The sequence below is a fragment of the Mya arenaria genome, chromosome 14 (genome assembly GCF_026914265.1).
Source record: "Mya arenaria isolate MELC-2E11 chromosome 14, ASM2691426v1".
Lineage (NCBI taxonomy): Eukaryota > Metazoa > Mollusca > Bivalvia > Myida > Myidae > Mya > Mya arenaria.
This window is the reverse complement of record NC_069135.1, coordinates 35,671,730-35,695,332: the sequence shown is the minus strand read 5'-3', so window position 1 is coordinate 35,695,332 and position 23,603 is coordinate 35,671,730. Positions and strand designations below refer to the sequence as shown.

The 23,603-nt window shown below is 34.5% G+C and overlaps 1 protein-coding gene across 4 annotated transcripts in view; it reads left to right on the top strand.

The window, feature by feature from the left end:
• The window catches only part of LOC128217287 (suppressor of tumorigenicity 7 protein homolog), a 56,569-nt gene extending 33,561 nt beyond the window's left edge, over nt 1-23,008 (top strand). For all 4 annotated transcript variants that reach the window (XM_052924327.1, XM_052924326.1, XM_052924329.1 and 1 more), the window contains 10 exons: nt 4,181-4,259; nt 8,032-8,186; nt 10,331-10,428; nt 11,058-11,172; nt 11,992-12,064; nt 14,124-14,226; nt 17,458-17,608; nt 18,434-18,526; nt 19,116-19,255; nt 19,769-23,008. In XM_052924327.1, coding sequence (XP_052780287.1) covers nt 4,181-4,259; nt 8,032-8,186; nt 10,331-10,428; nt 11,058-11,172; nt 11,992-12,064; nt 14,124-14,226; nt 17,458-17,608; nt 18,434-18,526; nt 19,116-19,255; nt 19,769-19,864 — 1,103 coding nt within the window. In that variant the 3' untranslated portion in view covers nt 19,865-23,008. The remainder of the gene's footprint in view (nt 1-4,180; nt 4,260-8,031; nt 8,187-10,330; nt 10,429-11,057; nt 11,173-11,991; nt 12,065-14,123; nt 14,227-17,457; nt 17,609-18,433; nt 18,527-19,115; nt 19,256-19,768) is intronic.
• The last annotated feature ends 595 nt before the right edge of the window (nt 23,009-23,603 follow it).

The following is a 23,603-nucleotide window of genomic DNA, read 5'->3' as shown; positions in this document are numbered from 1 at the left end:
AGATGTTTAACTCTACTCATTGAATTTTTCTGCCCAAGACTGACCATATATGTCTGGGCAAGACTGACCATGTATATCTGCCCAAGACTGTCCATGTATATCTGCCCAAGACTGCCCATGTATATCTGCCCAAGACTGCGCATGTATATCTGCCCAAGACTGACCATGTATTTCTGCCCAAGACTGACCATGTATATCTGCCCAAGACTGACCATGTATATCTGCTTTAGACTGACCATGTATATCTGCTCTAGAATGACCATATATATCTGTCCAAGACTGACCACATATATCTGTCCAAAACTGCCCATGTATATCTGCTCTAGACTGACCATGTATATCTGCTCAAGACTGCCCATGTATATCTGCCCAAGACTGCCCATGTGTATCTGCCCAAGACTGCCCATGTGTATCTGCCCAAGACTGACCATGTATATCTGCCCAAGACTGACCATGTTTATCTGCCCAAGACTGACCATGTATATCTGCCCAAGACTGACCATGTATATTTGCCCTAGACTGACCATGTATATTTGCCCAAGACTGGCCATGTACCCAAGACTTCCCATGTAAATCTGCTCTAGACTGACCATATATATCTGCTCTAGACTGAACATGTATATCTGCCTAAGACTGCCCATGTATATCTGCCCAAGACTGCCCATATATATCTGCCCAAGACTGACCATTTATATCTGCTCTAGACTGACCATATATATCTGCCCAAGTCTGACCATAAATGACTGCCCAAGACTGACCACATATATCTGCCCAAGATTGACCGTATATATATGCCCAAAACTGACAATATATATCTGTCCCAGATTGACCATATATATCTGCCCAAGACTGACCATACATATCTGCCCAAGACTGACCATACATATCTGCCCAAAACTGACCATACTTATCTGCCCAATACTGACTGTATAAATTTGCCCAAAACTGACCTTTTTAAAACAAAACCATGATTGATAATTATCAGTCAAAATTTCAAAATACTTATACATTGAACATGAAAGATACAGACAATTTTCATTAAACTTGATGGAAAAGTCACAACTATGAATGAAGTTGAAAATGCCATAGAAAAATGCGTCTTTGATAGGATTATTGACAGCATGCCTACCAATGACATGACTATAGTTGATTCAAATTTTATCTTGCCTGAAGTCACAGGGTAAGTTGACAACTTTGAGGTCACATGAATCTTTATGGTGTCTCAATATATTTGTTAATACTTATTAATAAAAAATAAGTTTCGGAGTCCCAGGGATCCAGTTGGTTAAAAAAAGGCATCAGCATCTCTAGTTTTCCAGTCAGGGACATCCCACAGAGGATCCAATTTTCTGTGCATTCTGCATTACTTGCCATGGTGACATTTAGTTTCCAGGGGAATCAAGGGAAGGATCTGTTAATGGCGTTTCATATGAAATTGCCTTCTTGCCAGACGTCAGCAATTGCCATTACCTTTTACACGTGAAATGTCATTCTGAGTGTGATATAAGGTGCAGTAATCATGATCCTGATCATTACGTAATGTAATGTCTGCAATATTAATTTTCCATGAGAATTTATAGTAACACCCACTTTCTTTTTCCTTGCTATATTTGTATTTGCAAAACCTGTTTTATATTGACGTATATTGGTATAACTGATACGTCATTATCGTCAGTTTTGCCTCAATATATCTGGACTTTCCTTTTCTCCTTCAATAGGAGATTTGTAATTATTGTCATCAGATCATATCTATTAGTTTATTTTATCTCGTGTTTAATTAGTGCTTAATTTTGTTCTTCTTAAGAATAAGTCTGAACGCTAAGCACAGACCTAAGACCAAAAATAGATGCTAGCTTTCTTGGTGTTCAGTGAAAATTGCCTATCAAATTACTCTATGCAACCCAGTGCACAAGCTCCTAAATAACTCATTTAGGCCAGAGTTTTTATATCTTTAGATTTACGGGAGCGCCGTACCTAAATATTGCAAAACCCAAATAAAAATAAAATTCATTTTCGTAGTTTTATTTTTATTTTTACCGACGAACGTTGCTCCAATGTTAAGAAAAAAATAAAATTAGTGTTCTATAACCCATAACTCAGAACCTACTGGTGTACCAATTGTCATTCATTATCGGTCTTTTTACTGCACAAACCACGTAAACCAGTCGGAAATACGCGGGGAAACAGAACAGGTACCCGTTACCATAACAACGTCCTGTCAAAAGTGAAAGTACTTTTTGTCATACCCCTTATTTCTCACAATTTCTGCAGCTATATAGAAATGTTTTACTACAAAAACGTTCCGATGTTTATGTTTCATTATTTAAATCAAACCGTGGTGAACTTAGAGCGTGTTTATTGTGATTTTTTTGTAGATTCAGTATGTTGTTCGCGTTTCGTGGAATGATTGCGAAACTTCCGGTCAAAATAAGGAGACAGAAATTCGTGGGTTGTTTTGTCTATTAAAAGTCGTTGGCGCACGTCGTATATTAACAAGGATGAATTGGATTACAGCGCAAAAATGTATAGCTTCTGACAAACACAAACTGCAAAATGATATCGTGTTCATCATAGTCAAAATGGATATTTTTTTCTGAATTTGACTCTGGGGAGCATTGAACACACTGCTTCACGATCATGTAGATTTTGACTGTCTGTGTATCCGTAAGCCCTGTCAAACTTTGAAGTGAAGAGGAATTTCCATCAGGGCTTCTACTTTTTTTGGTTATATTTTCTATATAAAAAACACATCACGGTAAATTGTCATGGTGCTATTTCGTTAAAGACAGAAAAACACATTTGACCTCCTTATTATACCGTGTCTGAAACTGTGTTCAATGTTTGATTACTTCACAATGGAAAGGATATGCTTATATTGTGGGCAAAACTTTTGCCAAAAGGTTAGAATTGGCCATTTAAACTTCTTTATTACACTGACATGTTTCATAAAATCCATGGGTTGATAATATATGCACCTCATATGCATAGATGCATTCGAACAAATATATACAATTAATTTCAATGAGCACTTGAACTCACAGTGTTGAGGTCAATATTTTCAGTCATTAAAAGGATCTTTTAATTATGCTTTTGAAACTTTATGGTGATCTATCACCCTTTTTTCAGCCTATGAAATAGCTGACACAAGCAAGGTGTGTTTTATCTTCATGATATAAGAAGATTTAAAAAATAAAAAAAATCGGAGAAAAATCCGTTTTATTTTTATTTATTTCTCCTTTGGGACATTTTATGCATTTTATTTTTATTTTTATTTCCTCCTCCTTACCCAACTTTTTGAAAAATCTCCCGTAAATCTAAAGATAAAAAAACTCTGGCCTTAATAAGACCAATTAATAGCTTAATGGGAATTTGGAAGTTGTTTTTATTACAAAACAGAAATTATTAGTTGTCATATCCGCTTAAACATTTTTTGGTTGTCCTTGCATTTCTATATGATAGAATGTGAATCTATGCAGCTATCCCATTGGCCAAGGTATGAGCTCAAACACCAATGAAAATTAAGCTTGATTGCAGTCATCAAAGGTAGAATCTTCATTGTACAAGGCCAAATCCTGCATAAAAAAGATCACAATGCTGTGCTAATTAAAATTCAGAATTTTAGCAAGCCGGTATAGGAATTGACCATAGCAGGGCTTCTACTAAGTTTGATCACTGAGACAAGGAAGCCAGTGGAAAGCTAGTCAGAGATGTGTTTTTTTTTTTAATTATTATTTGGTTGGTTTTGATTGTTACTCTATTGTTTTTAGCATTGACGCTCCAGTTTGTTTCAAATGTGAAAGTCAGGAGAACCATAAAAGGGCTTCTAAAAAGCCAGTTTCGCTTGTGTTGTAGGTTACTTGTCTCTTATTCGGGGCTGCAAGGGCTCTAAGAACTAAGCGCCAAATACGTTTGAGCCCTTCTGAGCTGCCAGGTCAATAACATCCCTGCTAGAGTAAATCATTCCAAAGTCCATTTGTCACAAAGATAACCATTCTGGTGTCCATTCGGATAGCGTGCACCTGATGTAGCCCAACCCATAAATTTTATTGTGAGAGGCAGACAATTTTACCGCAAGACTGCTTGGTGTAACATGGCAGTAAAAGAACTTTGAAATTAAAATATAGCACTTACATTTCATTTTTGCTGATGCAGTAATGATGTGAGATGCCTTTATTTACAGTTATGCAGACAGCATGGCGTGAAAGAAAACCCCAGGCACGAATTAAGGCTGCAAACGATGCCCTCGAGAAAAACCCAGAGTAAGTTATTATTCTAACAAGAAAGGGTATTTACTTCATTGTTTTTGATATATTGAGACCTGTATTGTGAAACCTTTATTTGTTTTTTTTTTGGGGGGGGGGGAATGGAAAAAAATTCTAAGTGACATTGAATAAAGACATTGAAGAATTTTTTCATTTTCTGCCCTCTTACATGAGATCAATAAAATGTCTGCAAAGAATATGTAGTAGAGATATTTCAAAGGTCAGTGTCATGGTGTCCATGCAGGAGCTTTTGTTTCCGATTGATAATCACTTTAAACATTGGTTTTGAGTATTCAAGCTTGGTATGCACTTTGGTTATGGTCAATAGATGACTGTTTTTATTTTGAATTAGTCAAAGGGAATCGTGACATGTGCTAGAACAATTATGGGCACTTTCCTTGTTGATCAGAAGCCTTTGAACAACTTGATGTAGTCTTTTAATTTGGTATGCAAGTAGGTCATGGTCAGTAAATGACCCTTAAATAATTTAAGGTCTAAGGTCAGCGTCACAGTTACCTTGATTCATTTTATTGATTTTTTTGTGTAGAAGCAAAAACATTACTATCAATGCAAAAATCTACATGAAGTCTTGGCCAACAAAATTAAATCACAAATAGTGATGGTGGAGCACATAGATAGATAAACACATCTGGGTTAGGTTATGTCACAGTCTGCCGTAAGAATTAACATTTTGTGGAGCACATGGATAGATAAACAGAGTTGGGTAGATGATGTCACAGCCTGCAGAAAGAATTAACATTTTGTGGAGCACATAGATAGATAAACAGAGTTGGGTAGATGATGTCACAGCCTGCAGAAAGAATTAATATTTTGTGGAGCACATGGATAGATAAACAGAGTTGGGTAGATGATGTCACAGCCTGCAGAAAGAATTAACATTTTGTGGAGCACATGGATAGATAAACAGAGTTGGGTAGATGATGTCACAGCCTGCAGAAAGAATTAACATTTTGTGGAGCACATGGATAGATAAACAGAGTTGGGTAGATGATGTCACAGCCTGCAGAAAGAATTAACATTTTGTGGAGCACATGGATAGATAAACAGAGTTGGGTAGATGATGTCAAAGCCTGCAGAAAGAATTAACATTTTGTGGAGCACATGGATAGATAAACAGAGTTGGGTAGATGATGTCAAAGCCTGCAGAAAGAATTAACATTTCCTTTTCCATTGTTAAGGTTGCTTTTTAGCTAAGAGGTATCAATGCTATCAGGAAAACGATATTCAAATACGAATCCGCTCAGCCATATTTTACAAGTGCATGGCACTTCCATTACGGGGATGTCGATGGCTTTTATGGCCTGGTTTATCACTGTCTAGAATGTTATACAAATATTGCCCTAATCCTTCTAGAAGTGTTATGAAGTTCTACAAATGTAACAGACATATTTGTGGGGAAACATTTAGTGCCAAAGAGGTAGACAATCGCATTGTTTCTGCACTTGAATCTTGGTTTGATACATTAACTTTTATAAAAAATACTTTTAAGGGCTTTATATTTGTGTCAGAATAGAACATTTGATTGGAATGTCTGCAGCTGGTCAATTTTTTAAATGTGTTTTGAGTATCATCAGTCAACGAAAATTAGACTTGGATGAACAAGTCTGAATCCTTAGTGCATGGTTGTCATCTTCAGACTGAGAAAAAGCCCTGCTTTATAAAGTCAAAAACTTGAGCAAGCCCCAAGAGCAATTCACTAGTGCAGGGCATGTGGGCTTGTGCTATTTTAAACCATGGTCTCATTTTATTTTCACTTTCATAAAATCGTAATATTTAACAATTACAACATCAGCAAACAATGGTCCTGTGATGGTAATCACCTCATTGACATAAAAGGAAAATTAATCAATCATAGGATAATTTTTTTTTTTTTTAAATGTCACTTTTTACTTAACAGGACTCATTTTAGGTGACAATGTCACTATAAATTTAAATATACTCAAGGACTGTCTTCATAATCATGCTAACAAATTTCTGACAAAAGGACAAAAGTTATATTTATCTGGTCAAAAACTAGGTCACTAGGTCAATTTATGTTGTGTTAAATTCTCTTATTTGTTTCACATTATTCATCAGTGTTTATCCAATCTTCAAGAAATTCAGTCAGAATATTTCTCAGCATGATTTTAAGGACCAGTCTGAATATGGGTAATCTGAAGACTTAATCTCTGATCTTAAGTCATTTTAAAAAAACAACATCATTCATGAATTCAATAGTGTTTGCAACGCTCAGTCGGAATTTTTGTCACCATGACTTTTAAAACCGCTGTGAATATGTCGTTACTTTAGTGCAATAACTCAATAACTGCATATAGAAATAGAACCAGATTTTGAGTTCTTGCACTAAGTTGACGATGTGTCATTTTGGTCAAAACCAGGTCACTGGGTCAAATATTAAGACAAAATTTAAATTTGTGATAAAGTTTCATATTCTTTCTGACGACGTCAGTATAATTTAAATATACGCAAGGACTTTCCTTGAGCTTCATGAATCATGCTGGAGATTTAACGGCTTTTAAATGCAGCTCGCTCACAATTGCAGCTCGGCGGAGAAATGAATTCTGCTAGAATGAATTCTGCTAGAATGAATTCTGCTAGAATGAATAATGACAAAAAATGTCATGTGCTTCATTTTCACGGAATCACTTGAAACGGATTAACTGAAAAAATGTGATGGATAGAAAGAGAATGCAATTTGATTCCTTGAAATAGAAACTGATTTGTTCGGTGAAGCACATTTTGAGATTGGAAAGCAATATTGAAGTGCAGCAATGTTTTTGTTACCAGGCATATGGTGCTGATTTCATGGCTAACTTAAAGGGACTAGACACCAGATGATACCATTGCATGGAAAATAGAAAATTGTCAAAAACCTACATACAATTTATATTGTTGTAAACTTTTGAGTTAAATCTTACTTACTGATGTATCACATGGCTAAAGACACATGCATCTTTTCTCAGTTTTTGTTTATTTTCCAAATCAAAATTTACTGAGTTTGTCTAACATGTAAATCCGAGTTAATTTAAACATGGCATCGGTATTTGATTCTGTACTTATCACCTTACTTTCACATGCTAAATATACATTTTAAACTCGGAAACCATTATGCACTATCATTAAATGCAACTTAGCTGAGACAGCAACAGAATATTCTTTCAATCATAATTATGATGTATTATAAGCCTCATTCTAGCTCATTTTGATAATTGTAGGCTTGTTTTGAGGAAATACTATATTATTTGCCGATTAGGGGACCATCCGGTGTTATGTCCCTTTAATATAGTGTTTCCTTACCAGGAGAAGAGTTGTTTATGACAAGATACAACCATAGAGTCTAGACATTTAAAGAAGTAACATGTTACATTTCATAGGGGAAAACAACAACAATAGTTGTTAAGCTCAGCCCTATGTTAGATTTAAATGTTCAACATGTTATGGAATATTCTAGCATTGTTTCAAATTAATGTTGGATATGCATTTATGTTGGATATGCATTTAGTCCAGTCTTTGGTTTCAAGTTATTGTAGGAATTGCTTTTCAATTATTCCAGTCTTAGAATGTTGAAATGCACATGTTTAATTCAAATCGGAAAGTTATTACCATAATTATAAACTTATAAAGGCCTTAAAAGGGTATTTGTAACTTTAAGAAATGAACTGACACAGTTTCTAATGTCAATCATTTCAAGAGTTTTCCAGCACAAAAACAGAGTGCATGATTAAATGACAACATTTTCACATTCCAGATGTGCTACTGCTTTGATCCTGTTGGCAGAAGAAGATGCGTCGTCAATTCTGGACGCAGAGAAATTATTTAAACAAGCGTACAAATATGCAGAAGTTCTGTACAAGAAATCTCAACAGACAATGCATCTTGGACAAACTCAGGAATCAATACACAGTATGTTCGCATTTATTTATTGACATGGAAATGGTTTCAAGAGCGCCCATTAAAAAAAAATAATGAAACCTGAAGTGAAATCATTAGTCTGTGCCTTAAATAAATCTTATTTCCATTTTCAGACATTATGACTTTTGATAATTTGATCAACATTGGGCCCTCATTTTTTTTAGTTAAACAGTTGAAACGCATTGGCTGCAACTCTGAGTGCATACATGTGATAACGTCCCGGACGTCCGGGATTGTCCCGGAAATCGTATCTCTGTCACGGAGTCACGGAGGGTGCATGTTTGTCCCGGAAAGTCATAAAAAAAAAACGAAAAAAAAAAAAATCTCGGAATCGGAATCGATTATCTTAATTTTACCAATGTAAGTCAGCTATTTTGCCTGTCCGGGACACTGGTCGTAAAACACAGGACATGTTGACACTAATCCGTTAATTGGTACGTGTGTCGTCGAGGTCATCGTCAATCACCCGATAATTGATCTATCGGCCTATTGTTGTGCTTAACGAGTGGGGGAGGGTTCTTGTATACAAATTCATTGTTTTCATATGGATTTGTTTGGTCTTATGAATGATAGCTTTTAATTGATGAATTGATATTTTTCACACATTTTACCAACAAACGAGCATGAAGGTAAGTTCAAAGAAAGTGACAAAATGAGTAAAAAAAACAAAATTAAAACACGGAAAACATCCCATATTCCTTTCAAAGTCGATACGTCGTTATACTTTTAACAACTTATGCGTCCATAAGGAATTTTAGTGTTTTGACCTTTTTTCCGAACTATCGTGTGTATTTTTATGCCGAAATAAAACTGACGATATGGGGTTTACAGGTGGTTATATAGAGTGCTTTAATCACGTGACCATGGTAAGTCACGTGATCGCTTTATACAGCCGATTGTTGACACGTTTCTATCAAAATTATATGCATCTCCAAACGGAAAAAAGCTCATCGACTGGAAAATCATCTTTATCGTCTGAAAAATATTGTGTGTCATAAATTGCAAACGTTTTAAATGTGATGAAAAAATAAATATTTTGTAACGCATGTTCTCAAAAGCGCGGGAAAACAGGTGCCCGTATAGTTGTTTATTTCCTGTTTTGATGAAACCGAAAGTAGACTGCATATCCTCCTGGTTAGCACTTCATTTAAAGCCTGGGAAAATATCTGGTGGTTTTATTTTTTCAAGAAAATGCAGAAAAAAAACAACCATGTCAAGTAAAAAATACGTCTTGGCAGTCAAAATAGGTACATTTTCCCGACGTTAAAAACGACTAAAATAGCCCCAGATATACTATAGAATGCACCACAGACGTTCCCCATTTAAAAAAAATTCAGGGGGGGCATGCCCCCGGACCCCCCTAGTGTGCGTTGACATTACGATGGGTGTCCCGGAATCGACCCAAGAAATTATCACATGTATGTCTGAGTGACTGGTGAAAATACTTTGAGCCTCAGTCAAGCCAATGGGGTTTGACTGTAGTAGTTGATTGCATAAAAGAAAGTCATTTTCCTTGTTAGAAGCCAGTTTTGCCTACTCTTAACCCTTTACTTCATAGATACGCAATTTTACTTATCTATCCATAGCTTCATAGATACGGATCTTAACGTTTTATCCATAGCTTCATAGATACGTAATCCTACGTATTCGTAATGTAGGGGCATTTATTTTCAAAGGCTATAAAAATCATTTATGTAACAAACCTGGAAATTGTGTGTGACAGACCAACCACTTAACACTTCTCTACTCAATATTCATTAGAGGTGTGTATTCTTCTAAAGAAATAAACGGACTGTGAGTAATTGCAGTTCCAAAGAGAAAAAACAATACCACATGCATTGCACGATCTCAAGACCAAGGTAAAACTTTACCACTAAACCACCCACTACACATTATTATCTGGATGTGTTTTCTGGAAGGACAGGCAGGCAGGCAAACATTGCTTATACAAACAGTACTATATCAAAGGTTTTCGTGTTGTCGTTGTTACATCTTAATATTCAGTGTTGGTTTGACTCGACACAAATGTGCGACTGTGTATGTAATATACTGCACTCACTGCCATGTGCATCTGGTGCAGATCAAGAGCTAACTACCCCCAAACCATACTCACACTGTGTTTTGCATGTTTGCAGGAAGGGACACGAATGTGGTAGTATATATAAAGCGGCGACTGGCCATGTGTGCCAGGAAGCTGGGAAGGGTACGAGAGGCCGTCAAACTCATGAGAGAGGTACGCTTTAATCACTGTTTGTCTAAAGGTTTAATATCAATGTCTCCATATTTGACCTAGTTGTGGACCAGAGATTACCAATATTCACACTGGTTTGAAAAGCCTGCTGACAAATTTTCTGACAAAGATTGGTTGAAATGTTGTATTTATCTTGTCCAAAACTAGGTCACTAGGTCAACTATTAAGACAAAATATTGTGTAAGGGACTCTTATTCCCTTCCCAAATGCATCAGTGTTCATCCAATCTTCATGAAATTCAGTTAGAATATTTATCGCCATGATATTTAGGATCAGTTTGAATATGGGTAATCTTGGGTCAAAAACTAGGATGTTAGGTCATTTCAAGTAAAAAAAATCATTGCATTCATAAAAAGAAGAATGTAGGTCATTTCAAGTAAAAAAAAAATCATTGCATTCATAAAAAGAAGAATGTTGATGAAGCTCAGTCAAAAAATTTGTCTCCATGATATATAAAACAGTTTGATAATGAGTCTGTCAATAAACCAGGTCATTAGGTCAGTTATTAAGACAAAAGTTTATGTAATCAAGTAAAAAAAAGACCTATGTAATAACATTCGATCTAGCTTTTGCAATTGAACATAGTTACATTGAGTATTTGTGTTTTTCAGATTATGAAGGAGTTTCCCATCCTGACAATGTTTAACATCCATGAAAATCTCATAGAGGCCTTACTGGAACTGCAGTTGTATGCAGATGTCCAGGTCGTCCTAGCCAAATACGATGGTAACATTGATTTAATATCATAGTGCACATTTGACGTATCATTTTCCTACTAAGAAACAAGTTGTATCCATTGTGCACAAAGTTTTTTATTGAAGCTTGTCTATGGAAGCATGTCTTCTTGTCGTTGAAAGCTATCAATTTGTCTTGGATTGAACTGTTACCAGATTCCTCTCACACTATGACGTCATTGCAATTTCATATAAGCTTAAGAGAAACCTGAAGCAGAAGACAGCCATGTCACGTGGGGGATGACATTCTGAACTGTTGCTCTCAGCTTTCTGGTGTCAGGCAACAGTTCAGATGTCATCCGCTAGACATTGGGACAGTTTTGACTGTTGCCCTCAGCCTTTCGGTCTCAGGCAACAGTTTAGATGTCATCCGCTAGACATTGGAACAGTTTTGACTGTTGCCGTCAGCCTTTCGGTCTCGGGCAACAGTTCAGATGTCATCTGCTCGACATTGGGACAGTTTTGACTGTTGCCCTCAGCCTTTCGGTCTCAGGCAACAGTTCAGATGTCATCCGCTAGACATTGGGACAGTTTTGACTGTTGCCGAAATAAATTAATAACTGTATACATGTATGCTTGAGGTGCTGACTAAATTATTTGTTAATGCCACCCTTAGTTATATGAGATGTTGTCAGCAAAAATGAGTCATTTTGAGGAGCAAGTGACATTTGCATTTTTTGCATTTTGTGTCACATGTGGAATACCATAGAATTAAGGGGGAAAGGGGGGGGGGGGCTATCAATAATGTGGCTGCAGTTCCTCCATTTGCTAAAAACATTACAGTTTTCCATTTAATTGTATTACATTTCAGATATCAGTTTACCCAAGTCAGCCGCTCTATGCTACACTGCTGCACTTCTCAAAGCAAGAGCTGTCGCTGACAAGTAAGTTCATCAGTCTATGCTAAATGGTACGCTACCTTAAAATGTGCTGTCCAACTTAAGTCCCTTTCCTGGGTTGAAAACTACTATTTTGGCTGTAATACAAAAGCTTTTCAAGAACATTTAAAGCTGCACTCTCATAGATTTACCTTTTTGCTAACTAAAGATCAGATTGCAGTTTTTCATATTTACATATGAAAATTAATATTTTATTGCTAAAAGCTTTTTCTAACACTTTAAGAAAAATGTATAAAACATTAATAAATATGATATGATTGGATCTGATTTTTTTGTCAGCCGTCTTATATAAGGTTTCCATGCATTTTCGCAAAAATTGGCTTGTTCCAAGACAAAAAAAATAAAGAAGTTTTCAAAACTTCAATCTGTGAGTGTTCAGCTTTATAACTATTTCAGCGGAAGTGTAAAATATTGAATTATCGAAGCAACATGTTGCCTTCTGACTTTATCACATGTTATACACATACTGTTCATGATGAAGGGTGGAGGCAAAACTATTCAATATGTTTTTCCATCAAATGCCTTTAGAAACATCTTCACTTTCACTCCACACAATGTATTGTATTTTAATTATGAAGTCACCTCACCTTCTGTGGAATAAATCTCTGAGTTCAAATTGTACACATTTCCTCGCACACAAACAGTGTTTCACACATTTTATTGGTGAGGTATAGGAAAGTCATACCACACAATGGTATTGTATTTGGTATAACAGGCTTTGCACATATAAAGACTGAAAGCTCTCATTTTAAAAGTATCCGAAATAAAAGATTTCTGTACTTCATATATCAAGAATCTGCAATAAATAAATGAAGATAAAAATACAGTGTTTTCTTCTGAACCCAAAAAAAATTAGAATCCTGATTTTCATGTCTCAACACCAGACTTATTTACGGGGACGACGTCACATATATATCTATATATATATAATTAACAATGTTAGGAATGCTTTAAAGATAACCGCAGCTGTTAGTATTAATTGTTTGTTTACAGCTGCGTAGAATGTTTCTTTCACAACACCTGCTTCATGAATTCTTGAAAAGCATAAACAGGAGTTTGGCTGATGAAAAAATCCAGAATTGTTATTTTATTTTTTTACAATCAGGGACAAAAGGTCACAGCTGTGTAATAGATGTCCCCTGAGTATTGAGGTTAGAGACAAGTAAGAATTTCTTAAGTCAAGAATAAGGCATGGTAAAATGTGAAATATCTTTGGTTTTGTTTTCGTCAGATTGACGGGGATTTTTTTGTCTTCAGTGGTCAACGTCTGTTCTGTAAAAATATGTACAGGTGAACACATGCACGCACACACACACACACACACACACATGCTTAGTTTTCTGGGAATGTACATGGGCTAGTCATCAGAATTTGTCAACATTAAAAACATTGCATTCAGGGTTTTTATTTCATGGCTTTATGACAAACAAGATTTTAAAGTTTTATCTTCAGGATCTTTGGCGTTGATTTTGGTGTTTTTTTTCAAAACAGTATGTTATTTGATGTTTAGCCGAGAACAATCAAGTGCTACCTGTTTCCCTGTTTCCCTATATCGCTATCATAGTTTAAATTTCTTTCTAACAACTATCAACAACTGGAACAAACTTGAGGATTAAATTATGAGCTTAGATGTGTTGGCATCCATTTTGAAAAAAAATATACCCTGTTGCACCTTGAATAAAAAATTGAACTTAAATTATATGACATATCAATGACTTAGTTGAGCTTTATAAAATGTTATGAACTGAATTGAACTGGAAGTCTTATTATATGTCAATTGCACATTTTCTCCAAAAAAGTCTGTTTTTGTCAAGTTATAGTGTTGTCAGCAAATGAGTATCATAAGTCAGTAATTTCTTTTGACTAATATTGTGGCTGGAACACTTTTTATTACATCCAGGCATGTTACTGACATCACCAATAAATGTCTCCCAGTAATGGGAGTCACTGGTTAGGTATATCGCTTTACATATATCGCTTTACATATAAGTTTTTGAAACACTTATCTGGGAAGATAACCAAGTCATGTCCCTCTTTGTTTTAGGTTTTCACCAGACATTGCCAGCAAGCGAGGGCTTAGCACTGCGGAGATGTCGGCAGTGGAGGCAATACACAGAGCAGTGGAGTTTAACCCACATGTTCCCAAGGTAAGTAACTCAATCTACATGTACACAGAGCAGTGGAGTTTAACCCACATGTTCCCAAGGTAAGTGACTCAATCCACATGTACATAGAGCAGTGGAGTTTAACCCACATGTTCCCAAGGTAAGTGACTCAATCCACATGTACACAGATCATTTGTGTGTAACCGACATGTTCCCAAGGTCAGTGCCTCAATCTTCATGTACACAGAGCAGTGGAGTAGAACAAATATTTTCCCAAGGTAGGTAACTCAACCTACAAGTACACAGAGCAATGTTCAATCAAAATGTTTCCAACCTAGGCAATGCAACCTAAGTATTATTTAACAAAAATGTTTCCAAGAAAATCAACTAAACCTGCATGTACTCAGAGCATTGGATCATAACCAACTTGCTCCTAAGGGGAATTTAAACAGAATATTCAAAGAATAAATACATAAGCAAAATGATGAATGAGAACAGAATAGTTGCTGGATCTTTGCTTTTCTTCTGCAAAAGGTTTTATTTAGGTAGTCATAACCTTGGTTCAGTGGCAGAAGGGTACAGCAATAAGTTTAATATATTTACATTGAACGTACTAGTATATATTTTTCCAGGGACAAAAATACATGAGCTTAGCTGGCATTCACTTGTTGTGCTCTAATGTGGAAATGTTCTCAAAACTGAAAGAAAATTATTGAAATACAAGGGGAGTTCAGTACGTAGTTCCACTTCGGTTACAATTCACAAAATATATATTGATGTTTAGCTATATAAAATCATTTTGATACATCAACAATTCCTTAATATAATTTTGGTATGATGCCCCTTTTAAGGGTATGAAAAATTATGCTGCGAAATTTCCAGGCAATAGGCCTCGATATCCCGTATCTATTTTTTTTTCCATAATTATTATTTTATAGAAATTGAAGTTTCCCTTACTCTTTATAAAATTGACATTTGTCAACTATAAAAACTGTCAGTTTTAAAACTTAAAATTGGTGCTGAAGCCAGCCAAAATGAAAAATATCTCTCAATAAATAATTTTAATATATAACATTTAATGGAGGTTGACAATATCAAAATTCACAATCGAAATTTCCATAAAATAAAAAATCTGTAAAATGGACTTTTAGGTGCTCTTATGAAATTCTGTCATGTTGAATTAATACAACTTGTCTGCCATGTTTAAGAAATTCTCGTTGTAAGATAACATGGCAGATTAGAATAATTTTGTGATTAGATGAACAGAATGAACTTGCTTATCATACAATATATTTCAAATAAATCATCATTGGTTTTAACTTATCTTTATTTTGCGATCAAACATGAGACACTGTTTAACAGATCACTTAATGCATTTTGTTCTGGGTATTTTCTATTCGAGATCCATAAAACTGTCAATTATTAACAGGTACATGGAATTTTCAGGACAGGCGAAACAAAAGCCATTCTAGAACACTAGATAGGCACTTCTTCTATGTGGCACCCCCATGCTAGATAAGTCCCATGCTGTATTGCAATACTTTTCATTTCTTTTATTATACCCTTTTAATATGTAAGCGTAATTATGATATTTCAAAGGATAATTTCTATAAACATTAACTTTACGAGAGTAACTTGGTCAATCTCGTTACCTGGCAACACAGGTGCCCTCGGGTCAGATTTTTCTATCTGAACCGGAAACACACGATAAATATTAACAGACTTGCTGTGGGAACTCTTTAAACTCATGTCAACTTCTCGATATGGGATGGTGAATGCCAGTGGCATTATATATCAAAGGCCCTTGTAATTCTCTAAAATGATAACCACTAGACAGATAATGAGTTGTTTATTGTTAGAAAGCAAAGTTTCTTCTCATCTGTACAGAATTTCACAAATAAAAAATTACAAAATATGTATAACATCTTCAGTTTTCTCATAGGATTTTATTTTGAACTGAAAGACATTCTGTATATTTCTCAAATCACGTAAGAGATACCTAGAGTTAAGACATCAAGACTAGCGCAATTATTGAACCTAAAACAGCTATTTTACAGCAGATATTTTATGGATTATTTGTTTTTTACTGACTCTAATAGGGATAAGAAGACATTGCAGACGAAATCTGTCTGAAATAAAGATTTATTCATTTTTCTAGTCGATTTGATTTGAATTCAGGAATTTGTTTGCTAGATCAACTTTGACAGAATGACATTTATGACTAATTGCTTTATGCAATAAGTCTCTAACTCTATAGAATAGGGGAATGGCATGATACTTTAGTTATTTTTTTAAGACAGAAACATAATCCACATAGTTACATATTTTTTTTCTTAAAAGCACCACTCCTGCATTTGTGTCTTAGTATTTCTTGTCTGTAAATATAAAAAAAATACATTATTGCCCTTGCCATTCCTGAATACATTTCAAGGTTTTACCTCAAGGCACAAACAAATTTTATGGCAGTACATCCATTACCCTCTTTTATTTGTGGATGTGTTCCTGCAAATCTATATAAGGTCTATTGTATTCTTCATGGTTCCATTTTACTCTATCCGTAGAAACCTCTTTTCAGGTTGCATTAGCTATGATGTAAATTTCCTTTTATGACCATGTACAAATTGGTACATTTGTAGAAATTTAGCAAGCCTTTGAGGCCAAACTTGTGAATAAATGGTTTAGGGCTTACAACTTTTAAAGCTGAGTGATAATGTACCATTGAGATCTTGTTCAGTGTGTGTATACCACGTGATACCAAATTAAGACTTTAAACAAAGATAACTGAACTATTTATTAATCATATTAAATGAAACATCGCACAGTCTAAGCTGTTTACATAGCCCTGCCTTTGGTTTTTTACTAGAGTTTGATTGAGAGTTGAGTTTCTTAAAACACTTCGACAAACCTTTTCACAAAACTGCCGCCTGATGTAGCACTGTCAAAACATTATTTAGGAAAGATGTTTGTCGAAGTGTTTGAGGAAACTTATCACCAAATCAAACTCTGAGAATAAAATGAAGGTGGGGCTCTTTAAGCAGCATAGACTGCCCTTTGTTTCATTTGAAATTGTGAGTAGAAAGAAAAGTTACCTTTGTTTTAAGTCATCATTTAAAGCAAAATGTTGTCTTCCACGGAGCATTTGTGACGTAATTTATTAGTGGTTTACATACACTGTTGTTTAAAGTCGATACTCCTGTTCCGAGTAGCTACGATTATTTGCCTATTATGCCAATTTGGATGGTTACCATGTATTTTCGTCTGTCTGTGTTTCAGTATTTGTTAGAGATGAAGAGCTTGGTGTTGCCGCCAGAGCACATTCTGAAGCGCGGTGACAGTGAGGCGCTAGCCTACGCGTTCTTCCACCTTCAGCACTGGAAACGAGTGGACGGCGCACTCAATCTCCTACACTGCACTTGGGAAGGAAGTAAGTTCACTGGTATACTTATACCTTGCCGACTACCATTGACAATACACAATAGGTTTATGCTTTGCCTTGCTGCTAGTACTGAAAATAGGCCGATCTCCTACACTGCACTTGGAAAGGAAATAAGTAAACTGTATTGGACTGTGATTGGAGAGGCAATGTACCTAATTCCTTGCCTTGTATCAATAACAATGCTCAATAGGTTTATGCTTGCCTTGCCGCTAGTACCTAAAATTGGTCGGATGGCATTCTTGACCTTTTTGGCTACAAGGAAGTAAGGCCTGCATTTATATAGCAGTATTTAAGCAAATTTCATATGATTCTGGAAAAATCTCATTAACACACATATTGTAAGATCACTTTTAAATTGATATATGTGAGAAATTATACTATCTATGTAAAAAAAATAAAGCTTTATTGGTCATTCTGTGCTAAGTGTACATTGTGTTACACAAGTATACCTGTCAATATAAATTGAGAATCTTATTTAATATTAAACTGAAATTCTTGATCTCATAATATTTTGTCGTACAATCGTTCATAGATGACCTCAGAGGCTTTACAGATTAAAGCCATCAGTCTTAAGTTTACAATTTAAGTGTCATGAATATACAATGGAGGAAAGCTGATCAGCATTTTCAATTCTTGTTTGACAAATGAATTGATTTCTAGCTGTTTTTTGTGAACATTACATCTCTGACCAAACATAATTTGTCATTGAAAATGGAATAAAGAAATTTGTAATATTTGCTAAAAAACTCAAATATTTTATGTTAGTTCATCACACGATTTGTTCATTTATGACAATGTGTGATGTGTTTGCAGCTTTCAGAATGATACCATACCCCTTGGAGAAGGGTCACTTGTTCTACCCCTACCCCACATGTACAGAGAACGCTGACAGAGAGCTACTCCCAGGTTAGTTGGCAAAATGATTATTTTAAATGTAATCTAGGAGTGAGAAAATAGACCTCTTTTGATACTGGCATGACTGGAAGGAATTTTGTGATGTTTTTACAGAAACTTTGAATCATTGATCATTTAACATTAAAAAAAAATTGTACAATGATTCAAAAGATAAAGAGAAAAATGTAAGATATACATTATTATATGCACTACCAACTTGATTACAATATTTCTACAAAAGTTGATATGAAAAATTAATTTTAAAGAATTGATTTGAACTGTCGCAAGCTGTCTATAACAAAATTAGCTTATGAACAATTGGAGTTTGACAGCACATAGTTGCTTTATCCAAAAGCATAGCCATGGCATTGACTAATATTTAAGCGAGCCCATTTCAGAGGACTGATAAATTGACCATGTAACTAGTCCAAAAACACCGACAACAAAGGATGACATGAATAAAACAATATTTTATACCCAAAGTTAGTGCCCTTTTTTTGTTTATTGGACATGTAAAAAACCTCTTGTATGATGAACTGCTATGAATTTCATGGTCAATTAAAAAAACAACACCAAGTTAAAAATGTGTCTTTTATTTTAGCGTTTCACGAGGTTTCAGTCTACCCGAAGAAGGAGCTGCCTTTTTTCATCCTCTTCACAGCGGGCTTGTGCTCCTTCACAGCGCTCCTCGCACTCCTCACACATCAATACCCAGAGCCCATGGGCATCATCGCTAAAACGGTACCTTACATTGAAGATATTACGGCACATGTATGGGGGGGGGGGGCTTGTTTTATCAGTGGGGAAGCCTTTTATGATCCAAGCTATGTAGGATTAAAACAAAATTTAAATTAAAATTGGTTCAATTGGTCAGGGAACCAGAATTTAACTGATAGCCCAATTTAATGTTATATGATATGATGAGAAATTGTTTGAGAAACTGTTTGCAAAAAGGATTGGTTACTTATGCAAAATTGTTAGGTATACATTTCAGTGAGATCTTTTTATTTATTTCCATGAATTTGTTATACAAACTGGGGCCATTACATAAACATTTGGTCAGATATTGATTTAGCATTTTTAAATTTAACATTTTTTTGCGAAATAAAAGAAATGTCAGAACAGGTATTATAACGACACAGATATATTCTAAAAAGCAATTGTACAGTACCATTGTTGATTAGATTCGGCCACTACCCAGTTTTCAAACCTTTTAAAAATGTTTAAAATGTTAAGTTTGTTTTCCCGTTTCAGGCTCTCACGTGGATCTACATGCCAGTGAGCTACATTCTCGAGAAACTGGAGGCCATTCTGCCCTCAAACCTGTTTCAGCAGCTCTCCCGCATCTAGTCACTGTGGTAAAACATCTGGTTACCATGGCTACACTATCACTTGATTACCACGGCAACAGCATCACACAACCCTGTTACTGAAGATACCAGATAGTGATAAATGGAAAATGTCATATCATTGGCTAATATCATTGTCCTATGGGATTATTTGGAGATGATAAAGCTGCAATTTCACAGAATGTCTGTTTTGACAACTTTTTATTTTTTGTCTTGAAATGAACTAATTTTGGAGTAGATATCTGGAAACCAGTGATATGTTACTGGTGGCGTAATATCAAGTCAAAGTTTTATCAGCATAAACATAAAAATGTTATTGCTTTTATACAGAATACAATAAAAATACAGAATGAACAAGTCATTAATATTTACAAACACAAATGTAGCTATTAATAATGAGTCAAAAGTATGTTGTTAAATATTTGCAAAATGAACTAGATCAATTTAAGTTACCCATGTACACAATAATAATTTTAGTTTGTAGATAACATGCATGATGAAAATATCTGGTTTGAATATTGTTATATATAAGAACAGATTTAACTAATGGAACAGTTACATACAAGTGAGGCATACTTGATAAATGAATATCGAATTGATAAGAACGTATTTGAGGGTTTTTTTGTCTGACAAATCACCCACTGTGTTAGCTTAACAGAATGAGACTTCAGTGTCTATACATGTGAGTTTCAAATTTTGGTTTGGATTTATATATTGATGGATTATCTATTTAAATGGTAATACTTGGCTGTTCTAGTTCATTTGAAAACAATAACTTGTTACTATGTACATATTTACAACTTAATTATTATGTAAGTCAAGATATATCAATTTTGCAAGTTTATTTAACGTATTATCAGATCGAAGTTTGTAACATAGATGTTCGAAAATTGAAGTATTATGCCTAAAAGTGTTAATAGCACTTTAAGAAAAATTAGTTTTTCGGCATCAAACATCAATTTTGCGGACGTAAGTATGAAACAATCTGATCTGAATTTTTGTCAGCAGTCTTATATGACTGATTTCCAGACCTTTATGCTTAAACTGGCCCATTCTAAGACAAAAAATATAACAGTTGTCAAAATGGTCCATCTGAGAGAGTGCAGCTTTAAGATGAGTGATGAATCAGCATTGTGTTACAAACTCTTGTTATCTTATTAATTGCTGTTTACATAACATAGCATTACAAGGTTTCAGTTTCACTTGTTAAAGAGTTCTAAAACAGGGTACCTTGGATAATTTTTACGTTACAGTTGAAATTAGTTTTGAGTGGAAGGCACTCTAACATTGAGATTGAGTTACATGTATTTTGTTTGGATTAAAGTTACAAGGAATGTAAATTTTGATATAGTTATGGTATTTTAATTTTGATATAGTTTTGGTATTTTAACTGAACTTTTTTTAAATGCCATAGTATTATTTTAAAAAGCCATATTATTATTTTTTCATTTATGATGTAAAAACCAAAGTGTTTTTCGTTTGAGTTGTGTTCAGTGTAAGTTAGATATTTCATCTATATTCACCAAATCTCTCTTATATTTGGTCAAAATAATATATTTTCCAACTGAAAAGCATTATTTTTAATATCTGCCATACATCATTATGTTAAATTAGCAGTCGACCATTATTGATCTTAATCAGGTGTATCGGTAGATTGAAAGAGAGGACGAGCTGGTAGACAAAATATAATATCAACCACTAAACTGGCTAAAGTTATTGGTCTGCATTTACCACAATAAATGTTATACAAATAACCTTAAACCATTATATAAACTCTGTTGAAAAAATCTGCTGTATTAAATATGCATAAACTTTGTGGTATTCGCTAAAATCAATGTTTTCTCCTGAAAATACATATTTATTCAATTATCTCTACTAATTGAAAAGCATGTTAAGCTGTCAGATTTAGTGGTAGTATTAAATCTTGTGAAACATCAATGCTTTTACAGTCAAATCCATTTCCATCATACAAAGGTTCTGGGTAATAACACACTTTAGTTCATGACTGGCTTCTATTTCATTTATGCTTTAAAATGCTGGTTAATGTTAGAACTAGTCAATCATTTAAAAGCCTTTAAAATCAGTATTTTTTTCATCACTGTTTTTTTTATGTACTCAAACTAATTTATTGGTTATGGGGTTGACATGCTAACATTTATAATTGAAAATTAAGCATAATGAAATAAATGGATATTTCATATAAGTACAGCATGGTCTCCATTCGCTAATTTCTTGTGTCCAATTTTGGGACTCGGGCTAAGAAAACTGAATTTCTGGATGATTCAAAATATCTATAATTAAACAAATTTTCAACACTTTGAAGAATTATGGGTCTGAATTTCGGTCTCAAGACGATAATGAATATGGCCGTATAATGTCGGTTTTTCTGAAAAATTCAGAGTATATGTGAGCTGATACAAACAGAAATGGTTCTTATTGTAACTATGACATCAGCAAGAAATAATTATGACATACATCTTTACAGAGTGTTATGTGTTCCTAAGGTCAGGCTTTTCTTATAATTTGGTTTCTTTTTTGTGTAAAATATATTTCATATGATTTCAAAACTGAAAACTCATGACTTTAAGACCCATTTTTGCTTGACTTGGCTCATATATATATATATGTATATGTTATAATTCACTTTGCTGTTTAAGTTTGCAGAAATCTCTTAAATAAAGAGGGTAGATGTCTAGCTGCCGTTTGCTGCTGTGTACTCTAATATTAAAATAATTCTTCCTATTTGAATAGATAATGGAGAAAATGTTGAACGAATACAAATGATTTGGAAGTAGATGCTGCTGTGTCGACCTACATGATAGTGTTGTATTGATGCAGTATATGAATGCAGTCCATGACAGAAAAATAGTCGTAACCGTTGTTAAGAAATTGTATATGATAATTGGAATACATCCTTGTTATACTTTTTGGTATTGACAGTAAACTTTTGTGCATGTTTTCCTTGCATGGAATACAAAATGGCTTATTAAAGTGAGCTAGACTGTTTTGGTTAAAGAGTTCAGTAGACTATTTTTTACTATCAGTGTGAAATTCAACAACTGTAATGATTTTTGTTCATGTATTATGTGAAAGCTATCACATTGGAGATTGGTCTGAACTAATGGCAATAAATGCCAAAAATTCATCTGGTTTGTTATCAATTTATTTATTTCCTCATTTATACATAAACATATAGAACTTCGGATTTTGGATAACTTTTAACTGGAAACAATACAAACAACATGCATTTCCAAAAACATAGATGGAATGCATGAGACCGAAACACTTAAATGCCTATAACGATGAAAAAAATCAGGTTTACATTGTCTTCAGTCAGTAGGAGTAAAAATACCAGCTGAATGCTGATGAATGGATACACCGTTTAAGGCATTTATTTTAAAGTTCAGTGCTTGATTTTTTTATTGAAAATGTTGTATTCAAGAAACTCAAGTCAAAATATTTTCAACATTACATGCATATTTAGAATCAGTGTGAATATGGGTCATCACGTGTCAAAATCTAGGTCAGACCAGTACAAAATATGGATCAGTATCATGAATGCTTTCCTCTATAAATATACATCCTTCTGCAAAATCACATTTGTTAAGAAAAATCCAGCTGCTGTTAATTGTTTTTCTGCAATACACCTTTGTTTAAGAATACATACTTATAACTTTATAACCCACTTGGTTAACATAGGTTAAAGAACTGAAAAGCTTACACGTGTGGCCTCCGGGTAG